Source organism: Delphinapterus leucas, chromosome 7, assembly GCF_059928025.1.
Source record: "Delphinapterus leucas isolate spDelLeu-1000000601 "Yukka" chromosome 7, BTC_Dleu_Yukka2, whole genome shotgun sequence".
NCBI classification, from domain to species: domain Eukaryota; kingdom Metazoa; phylum Chordata; class Mammalia; order Artiodactyla; family Monodontidae; genus Delphinapterus; species Delphinapterus leucas.
In genome coordinates, this window is record NC_143135.1 from 4358470 (window position 1) to 4368948 (window position 10479).

Genomic DNA, 10479 nt, shown 5'->3' on the forward strand with positions numbered 1-10479 from the left:
ATCCAGGATTTGGATACATTAGTTGATTCTATCAGCGTTGATACATTAATTTCCTCTCTTACCTTTATTTCTGCCAAAATCCAGGATTTGGATACATTAGTTAATTCTATCCGTGTTAATACATTAACTTCCTCTCTTACCTTTATTTCTGCCTCTGTTGTTCTCAGCTTTGTTCCATCGTTCTTTTTTAAATTTATTGCATCGTATGCTTCATCCATCGATTTTTATTCACGTTTATTAATAAAGGCATTTAAGGCCATAATTTTCCTCCAAGAACTGCTTTAGCTGCATCTCATAGGTTCTAGTATGCCGTAGTTATATTATCACTTAAGATCCCTCCTCCAGGAAGCTCCCTTCTGTGTTCCTATAACACACAATCCACTCACACGCCATAGCATTTTTCACTACACTGTGAAGGTCTGCTGCAGTGCTGTGCAATATAAAGAAAAGAAAGAAATGTGAGCTCCATATGTAATTTTAAATTTTCTAGTAGCCACACTAAAATGCATTAAGAGAAACAGGTGAGATTAATTGTAATATTTTATTTAACCCAAGGTGTCCAAGATATTATCATTTCAATGTATAACCAGTAGAAAACCATTATTAATTAGATTTTACATTATTTTCTGTGCCAAGCCTTCAAAATCTGGTGTGTGTTTTACACTTATAGGACAACTTAATTTACACTGGCCACAGTCTTAGTGGTTAATAGCCTCATGTGCCTCGTGCCGGTCTAACACTCTAGTCTAGCTGCCCATTTCTTGCCTCCCAGACTGCAAGCTACCTGAAGAGCAGGCACCTCACTTTCAACATTGTATCCATGATGCCTCCCACGTTGTGAGGTTGTGAGCGCCCAGTGAGGCTTACTGAGTTAATGACTCGCACTACCCCTCCATGTCTCCCTCTGCTACTCATCACTGTCATTCACTTAGCCATCAGCTATTCACAGCCTACCTTCCATGTACTACAGTCTTTGTCTGTTGCTACCAGGTGTGAGTAAAGAAGCATCTCCATGTATCTCTAAGAAGGAATAAGTCTCTCTCATCCTTAGACTGTCTTACTGGAGCAAATTCTTAGGAACCCCAAGGAACCATGAGAAGTTCCACCCTCTGACTCCAGGGTGGAGCTGCCAAGGACAGGTGAACACAGCTGATATCTCTCAATGGCAGACAAAACTGGCACATAAGGATGCTACTAAAGACACACAAATACCCAAGATGGTGTCCTGGATAAAGACTGCAATGACAAAGAATGGCCAAGGAACCACGTCTCAGCATCTAGGGATGCCATGTGACATAATTCTAGTTTATGGCATATAAATTTAAGGGTTTCTGGGAAGCTTTGCCTCCCTGATATAGATTTCTGTCCCTCTCTATCACCCTTTTCTTTCTCTTCCTGCCTGGAATTCACTCAAGATGCCTGGAGTACCTGCAGCCTTCTTGTAACCATGAAGACCAAACCTTCATGCTAAGGATGGCAAAGCAGAAATATGGAAGGATCTGGGTCCTTGATGATATGGAACTGCCATACCACAACCTGGGGATGTCAAATGCCAGACTTCTTGCTACATGTAAAAGAAAAATGCAAAAAAGAAAAAAAAAAAAACTTCTCTCGTTTAAGTCACTGTTTGTCTACATATCTGTTACTTGCAGCTGAATACAACCTCTGCCTGTGTGGGACCGGGACACAGCCTCTCTTGACTCAGCCGCAGTGTTTCGAGTGGTCGTGTGTCAGGAGGCTATAGACGGTTGACGTGTGGATGCAGAGGGCTTGTACTCTGATGAGTAACTCTGACAAAATTCTGACTAGTAATTTCATCAGTTGCAAGTGACGGAAACCAATGTAAACTGGCTTAAGGAAAAGGAAAAAAAAAATCTATCGGTCAATGTACCTGGAAAGGGGTTCAAATAACGTTGGCAGAATCCCGTCTTCTCCCATGGTTCCAGGCTGGCCACTTCCATCCCCTCTGCTGGACAACCCCAACAGGAGAGTGTGTCCCCTCCCCAGTTCTAGCAAGAGCCCCCAGATTCTAGCTCGTGGACCAAATGGTGAACCTCAAATCTACATGCACATGTGGACGCGCAGGTCACACACACTCAGCAATGGGCCAGACTTGCGTGTGTCCTGTGAACCTCTGACTTCTCCCTCCATCCAAGGGGTTGCTTTGCCCAGGACAGAGGGGTTTCTCAGGTCGTGGGACTTTTAGTTTTAAAACCTGGCAATACCGGGCAAACCTCCCTCCACTAGTACCTGCTCATGACAGCAAATGTGATTCCTCTTCCTTAGAGAGATCAGCAAAATCATACGTGGTCATTTTAAAGAAAATCGGATGACATTTTCCCTAAAGAAAATGAGAACACCCCCTCCCTGAACCCGGCGATCAAGAGCCCTTAGGACCCCGTGGCCAGTTGTCCTTACACAGGGGGACACGAGTGCTGCTTGGCCACTGGCTATCACAACTGCCCAGAGGACAGCCATGCACCAGGCCTCAACGAATCACGCCCATGGTCCCTTCTGCCAGGATGCTGCAAGGCGGACGGCTCCCGGCTAAGGGGGGCCCCAAGTGTCCTCTCACCAACTCCAGCCCCCTAACGGCCACCTAAGACTCCAGGCTGACCCAAGTCCTTTTGGAATTCATGGCGTCACCAGGCTCCGGCCTCCCAGGAACGTCTCGAATCAAGCTGATGCTTCTCGGTCCGGGGGACTTGGCCACTGGTGCTTCCAAAATCTCCCAGGTGATTCAGATCTGCTGCCAGGTCAAGAAGCACCGAGCCACCACGCGCTGCCCCTTAAGTCAGGTGTGAACCGGCTGGTGTGACAGGAGGGAGCACAGGGGGTGCCGGATTCTTGGGCACCCGTCAAGTCTCCCTGCCTGTCCATCTTCTCAGGGGTGTCTCAGCCACACACTTAAAAGCACAAAGGAACAGAGGGCCCTGGGTCCTGTGACCTCTCCATTAAATTGTCCTCCACATGTCCTGTAGTTTGCATATTGGTGGGGGGATGGCTCACCCCACGCCTTATCTGACCCTCCTGATAACCTTCAGTGGGGGCTCGGGGCAGGGACTATTGCGTCCATTTAAGAGATGGGGAAAGAGAGTTTGCCCACGGTCAGCCAGAGCTGGACTTGAACTCAGAGTCTCACGTCTGTCTTGAGACCCTCCGAGTGGTCTGCTCTGGGGAAACCAGGGCACTGTCTTATCCCTGCAGGAGACTGAGTCAGAGGGTGGCTTTTGGTGGCAGGGCTGGCTTTGATGCGGTCATATCTGTCCTTGCAACCCCTCCACCAGCCCCTCTGGCTCACACCCGCCTCTTCCTGCAAACACATTATAAAGCGTTGGAAGCAGGGAAAGTATTAAAGCAAGACCCACTCCCAGGATCACTCACTTCAACACAGGACACCAGACCTGGTGGAGAGACGGGCAGGGGCCCCCCCTCCATCCCCCAACGGGGGGCGTGACCAGGACAGCCCTGGTCAGTCCAGGTGGGGCCGGTCCATCTCTGCCCCGTGGGCGGGAGGCAGAGAGTGTTTCACCTGCTCTGCTGCCCCTCCCTGTGCGCCCCCTCAGCCCCAGGACAGGCCGTCTCTGGGACAGCGCCCTACTGGAGGGACGGCCCTTGGGCGCCGGGAGCTTGAGGTCCCTGGCCGGCAGAGGCCCTAGTCCTCCTTGGGTTTGCGGGGCGGCCGCCGGGCCAGCCTATAATCGATGTAGGTCCCAAGGCAGGCCCAGAGAATGAAGCGCGCCAGCAGGATGATGGCCAACGCGAACATGAGCGGGTCGGGGCCCGCGCTCCCCCCGGACCAGGAGGCCATGCCGAAGGCAGGCGCGCCCCAGAGCGCAGTCCCCCACTGCGTGGTCGGCGTGTGGACCGGCCGAGCACCGGCTTCCAGGTCCAGGTCTGCCAAGTACCAGCCGTGCGGCCAGGAGCCTGGGCCGCGAGCTCAGTCCAGCCGGGGGTCTCCCACTCTGACCGAGCCCGTTCGCTCTGAGCCCCAAGCCAGGGGCCTCCCTGGCGGGAGAGGACAGATCGGGGACGGCGAGAAGCCTCCTTGGAGAAGAGGCCCCGCGCCATTCATCCCGAGCGGGCGGCTCTCGGGGCCGACAAGGGCCGCATTGTCAGGGCCCAGGCGGGAGGCCCCCCCGCCCAGCGCTGACGTAATCTCCAAACGTCTCCGGCGGCAGCTGCCGGGCGAAGCTGGCCACCTTCTCCGGGTGCTTTCAGCCGCCCACGCCCGCTCTTCCGGCCCGCCAGACAATCGGGCCCTTTCTCTGCCCAATTAGCTATCACTTCTGGAGGCCGGCGCTGTCCAGCGGCTGCGGGCCCTGCAGCAGCAGCAGGCCCGTCGGGAGGGGCCGGGGAGCCCGGCAGGAGGGCAGGCGGGAGCTGGGCGGATGAAAGGGAAGGAGAGGGGAGAGAAGGTGAGATCAGTCGCTCAGAGCCCAGAGGCGACCCCAGGCGCGGCTCAATTAGCACACGGGCCGCCAGCATCTCAAAGACCCACACTACCCGCGGGGGTGGGCAGTGCGGGGCTGGGGGCGGGGGCAGAGCCGGCGGCCCAGGAGGGGAACCTGCTTAATCACCCAGGAAGGGCAGCACCGACCCCCGGATCACCGCCCCCACCAGCCCACCAAGAGACCTTGGAGGACACCCACAGCCCAGGCTGGACGGGTCAGTCCTGCGGGCCTCCCCTCACACCTCTCATGGTCTCAAGCCGGGGCCCACCGTGGACCCTCGGAGTGACCGGCTCACCTTTGGGGCCACAAATCTCATCAGAAAGGGAGGCAAGTGACAATTCTGCTTTGAAGGGCCATGACGCAAACTAAGGGACAGTGTCCACACGGGACCAGTAAGGTGCCTGGGCGTGGAATGACTGGCTGCCTTCCTGTCCCCCGAGAGGACGCCCTCAGAAATGCCCCCACCACACTGCTGAAATAACGGCATCTGCCTGCCACACCCCACACCAGGACACGTGTACACACACGCATGCACGTGTTCGTGCCCCGTGCACACACGTGTGTACACACGCCAGGGCACACACGCTTCTGCAGGCGCTGCCCACCCCCAAGTTCACCTCCGTCCTTTCCCAGCCAAGTTTCCCTTGGGTGAAGAGACAGCCCCTCCTCCAACCCCAGTTCCCCGGTACTGCAGCGCAAAGGGGTGCAAACTGGAGGTCAGGTCCCTGGATGCTGCAGGAGGCCAGCCGAGTTCTCACCGGGAAATGGTCCACCCCCAGGTACCCGAGCCAGGGGGAAAGCTGAGCAGCCTCCAGGGATGCGGGCCACCTGAAGCCAGTTCCTGAATTTCTCCTTCATCTACAAAATGAGAATGTGCTCCCACCCAGCCTTTCCAGAAGGTTCTAGCTAAGGAGTGAATGCAAAGCCTTTGACAGGGAGCCCAGCGTAAGATGGACAGTGGGAAGACGGCGTTCGCTTGCAGTCTCCTAACAAAGATCCAGTAAACGTGTGTGGACGCTCCCTGTGAGCCAGACCCAAGATGAGACCCCGACCTGCACCCTCCCCCCAGCCCTCACCCCTGGAGCTCAGGTATCACCCCGACCAGCAAAGGCTGTCTCGAAAGTGCCCAGTGCCATACTGTGCCCTCTGGGGGGGCTAACAGCCCTTTCCACCTCCATCCACAGAGAGAGCCGCCAGCCGGTGGCCTGGCCAGGCGTCCGGCGCGTCTGCGGAATAGACTCTCAGGTAACGTTCAGCTCTGGGCTTATTGGCCCTGACAGAGGATTAAAGACCACTTCAAACACATGTGGGAATTCAGATCGTAGCAGCCCGACATGGAGTCAGTAATCAAACAGATCCAGGACGTGGCAACTGCAAAAGGCTTCCAGAATGTTGCAGAAAGTCCCCAGGAGCGTTCACAAGTGCCCACCCACCCAGCCACTGAGAACCCACCTGCGTGGGGAGTGAAGGTCCCAGGGGAGAGCGGCCGAGAGTGGGGAGGGACAAGAAGCCTTTCCTCGAGTTTCTCTTACCTGGAAGGTCAGCGTCTCCCAGTGGGCACCCTGGGGTGGCCGCAGGCAGGGGTGCATGCCGGGCAGGGCCCGTCTTCCTGCTCTCAGCCTCCCACCCCGCAGCCCCTGACCCAGCAGCAGGGACAAGGTGGCCTTGGATAAACGTCTCTGTTTGCGAGCACACAATCGACACACAAAATCAACATTGTCCCGGTCATGTGGCGTCCACGCACACAGACTCTCCAAGGTCACGGACGCCTCCCCCTTCCTGCTCAGACGTCCCCAGGCCCCTGGAACTGGGGAGGCCAAGGTCAGCGCTCCCTTCGGGAGAGGAAGCGCATAGCCCCCCTCCCCCTGGACAGTGTACAGCTGACCCAGGGCCGCCTTCTCTTGGGAAAGGTCGACCTGACGCAGGTGCAGAGGACGCTAGAGGGACAAGGTGGCCGTCACCCACAAGGGGAAAGTAGTAAGCTGATAATAAATGTGTAGCGCCCACAGCCTCCCGTGGAGTGGGTGCTGGGGTCCCCACTCACAGGGAAGCAGCCAAGTCACCCCACGATTAACAGTGACGGTGAGCTACACCCCGTCCCTGGGACCCTTTCCCCTGTCTCCGTGCACTCTGTCTCTGGCTCCCATGTCCTTTTGCTCCCGACTCTTCTCCAGGGACATTCTTGGTTATAGGAGCTGCCCCACCACCCAGGGGTTTACACCCCCCCAGGCCACCCTTCACCAGGGACTGACCATGGGGGGATGAAAGCCCAACTCCCGTGCTGGGCGTCAGGACAAACTCCAAGGCCACACAGCCCCCAGAATTCCCCCTCGAGATCACAGTGAGCTTGGGACGGTACCCAAAGTCACGGCTCTCCTTGGCTTCTTCCCTCCCTCCTCCCACCATCCCCATGCCTCCCACCTCCTCCCTCCCATTTCCCCAGGGCACATCTCCTCTTAAATCACCTGCCCAGGAATGCCGTGGCAAGATGAGCGTCCCATCCCTGGGAGCTGGAGTTTGCCACAACTCCCGAGCCCAGCAGGTAGACGCTTCTACCTGGGTCGCCGAGGACGGAGTGGGGGATTTTCAGGACTGCCAATGGCCAGGGAATCTTCCTGCGCCCAATGTCCAAGCATTGAAGCAGGAACTGGCAAATCCTCCCTCATCGCTCCCTGAACAATACCTGGCAGATGACCCCGGCCCCCAGGTGAGGTCTGTGCAGGAGGGCTGGGAGTGGAGGGGCACAGCTGTGTCCCCACCCAGGACCTGCTGTCCCTGGAGGTCACGGCCCTGGACTGAGCCCCAAGTGCGCCACTCAAGTTGCTTGCGCTAAACAAGCTGTGTCGCCATCAAGGTGTCCCGGCAGTGCCCTGGGCCTCAGCTTCCTCCTCCGTATAAGGGGACCATAGCCCCTCTCCCATGTTCTGCAAGCAAGACCGGGGATCAGAGTACTTTGCAGGTGATAAAAGCACTGCTCAAATGTCCCAAAGACCCAGTGGACTTCCCCGACTCAAAGGCAGGGCCCCATGAAAGAAGCTGAGTCCTCACACCCAGGCACCACCCGCATCTCACCCTGGTGTTGGGTTGGTTAGTTTTGTTTGTTACTTTCATCACAGGCCTAACGTGCTCTGAACTCTTGTATGCGTTTCTAGAATGTGAGCTCCCACCACATCCCCCAGGGCTGAGCACAGTTCCTGCCCCTAGAAGGCCCTCAGTAGGAGCGTCTTCACAGGCTGGTGTCAAGAAGGGAAATTAAAGGAAGCCCAGGTTTTATTAGACTGGATTCTGCCGAAATTGTCAAACGGGGCCAAGAGTGAGATTCTCCAAAGCGCTGGAGTCTTGTTGAAAATCATTATTCATTTTTTCTTTTGGCAAAAGCAAGACACACTTGTTATTACCAAAAACATAAAAATAAAAAAGCAAACATCGCATACACGTGTGCGTTAGAGAGTGAATGTCAACTCCTATTTCCGCCAAGATGGAGCGAAAGATGCCGGAGGTCCCTAGGCTGGATGGAGACCCTGGAGTTAACACCCTAAGGAGGTTTGTGGTCGATTTACTTCTTCCCCTGAGAATACTGCATCTCAAAACCCAGCCGGCGTGGGCAGCTGAAATCAACAGAACATGCATTGCAAACCGGCTCTCCACTGAAATGCTCCCTACTTGCAGACGGGGAGAAAATTAATTTTCTTTCTTCCTGCGCCACAAAAGCAGCTTAGAATGCCAAACAGTGGGACGAGTGGGGAAAAGTGGAAAAGCTTCCTCATTGAGGGAGACCCCTGCGCGGGCCGGGTTTTCTCCCTAACAAGGGACGGCCCCCGCCGTTTGAAACATCCCCCTGCAAACATAAAGCCAGGCCCAGGAGAACGCACTTGAGAAAAATCACGCCACTGCCCTTCCAGCATTTGAAAGCTGGTATGTAACTTTGCTTGGGGTGATCAAACAGCTAGTCAAGGACGCTGTCAGGAACAGAATGAAATTCCAAATAAATTAGCCATGTCCGAGAAGCCAATACAACACCGGATTAAGGCTCACAAAGAAAACACAATTTATTCAGCCTACCTTGTCAGAATTCTTAATAACCTTCCTTCGTTTTTCTCACCTCGGGCCCAGAGTCCCCGGCCAGGAAGGGACAAAGTGAACCCCCCTCTTGGATCCTGGGGTTGCAGAGACATGCCTGCATGATAGATGCTTACGTCTGGGTGAGCCCTGAGTGTTTATAAAATTGTACTTTCACAAACATTTCAGCAGAGACCGTCCATGTCGCCCAGAGGAGGCAAGCTGTCACCAAGCCCCAGACGGACATACGGCTTGCTCACTTCTGAATGAGAGTTCATACATTAGAATAAGGGACGAGGGGGCCAAAGAGAGGAGTATTAACCGTCGGGGCTTAACTCTTTGGGGTTTGGGAAGAAGTAGCATCTTGCCTGCCAGTCTCTTCAATGAAGTATGCTCTGACAAGGGGGCGGGGAGGGGGGGGTCTCTACCCAATCGTTTCATCTTTTAAGGCAACAAGTAGGTGAAAGGGAACTCAGCCCTCTGCAAATACTGACCATCCCCTGATACAACCTGTTAATACAAAACAGCCCTAAAAACAATAACTTTTTTTCTTTTTTTCTTTTTTTTTTTTTTGAAGTGTAGTTGATTTACAATGTTGTACCAGTCTCTGCTGTACAGAAAAGTGACTCAGTTATACACATAGAGACATTCTTTTTTTGGTAGACGCAAACTATTACCTTTGGAATGGATAAAAAACAAGGTCCTAACGTATAGCACAGGGAACTATATTCAATTCCCTGTGATAAACCATATGGAAAAGAACACATACAATACCTTTTTTGGTAAAAAAAAGAACAACACCTTTTTTATCAATGAACCCAGACAGCTTTCACACACCGACAAGTGTTCTTTGAAAGAGTTAACAGGCAGAGGTTGGTGCAGCCCAGATGAGGCACGTTTGAAGGCACTGGAGGATGTATCTGGGTTGCCTGAGGACCTCACTGAGAGCCGGGAGCCTTTTCTTTTTCACAGAGAGGGCGGTGGAGAGACAGGGTTGGGGGGGCGGGATTTGCTTTGCAGCACTAAGGCATTTGCAAGAGATAAAACCAGCAGGAATTTTGAGAGGGGCTGGAAGGAAGTGATCCGGCCATTAGTCTCAGACGGAATGTCAAGATGCTTGAGAAATACACAAAATGAAGATTTTTCCCAGAAATAGAAAAAAAAGGAGAGCAGGGTGGAGGGGTGGAAATGACCTAATGGTATTAATCTTTTTTTAAGATAAAAGAAATGTATTGAGTAGAAGAGGAAAAAAAATCTCAGCAGTTTCCCAAGCGTGACCCGGCCTAGATTCTCTCTCTTGATTTCTAAATTTTAAAAAAAAAGGGAAATGATGGGGGACAAGGATCAGGGAGGTCCGCTGCACAAAATGATTTTTTGATGTGAGAGTGTGTCCCTCGCAACAGGCCTTGTGCTGGGGGCGGCAGGCGTGGGGACCTGGGGACAATCACGGGCTCGCGAAGTTGGATTGAGCCACAAGATAGTGCCCCATTGGCACCGAGTGTGTGGCCTCAGGGAAGATCACCTGTCCCCTCAGAAAAGTCACATTCTCACAGCCATCGGAGGGGCTCGTGTCCACACACCTCCCACATCTCCATTGTCACCGGTGGGTGACAGTGTCAGTTATCAGGGACAGGAGGCTGCTCAGCCATGTCCCCTGGCCATGAGCTAGCTCAGGTGTGTTCTCTGGCCTTGGGCTAGTTCAGGTGTATCATCAGGCCATGGGCTAGCTCAGGTGCGTTCCCTGGCTGTGGGCTGGCCCAGTGTGTCCCCTGGCTGTGGGCTGACTCAGGAGTGTCCCCTGGTCATGGGCCGGCTCAGGTGTGTCCCCGGGCTGTGGGCTGGCTCATGTAAGATGGACTGGAACTCTGTCAGGAAGCACAGCTGCTGGGTCTCACCTCCACTTAAGGCCACACATCCTCCAAGGGGAGGTGTGTCCAGCTTCTTGCACATCCTCTCTCCCTGCTCA

At 54.1% G+C, this 10479-nt stretch overlaps 1 protein-coding gene across 1 annotated transcript; it reads right to left on the reverse strand.

Moving 5' to 3' along the window:
• Positions 1-3655: 3655 nt before the first annotated feature.
• SMIM38 (small integral membrane protein 38) lies at positions 3656-3811 on the reverse strand. Its single transcript, XM_030764311.1, has one exon. It carries the CDS (start codon positions 3809-3811, stop codon positions 3656-3658), a length of 156 nt encoding a protein of 51 aa, XP_030620171.1.
• Positions 3812-10479: the final 6668 nt, after the last annotated feature.

Bases quoted from the DNA above. Each gene is read 5' to 3' on its own strand.
- SMIM38 (XM_030764311.1), bottom strand. From the start codon at position 3,811: ATGGCCTCCTGGTCCGGGGGGAGCGCGGGCCCCGACCCGCTCATGTTC.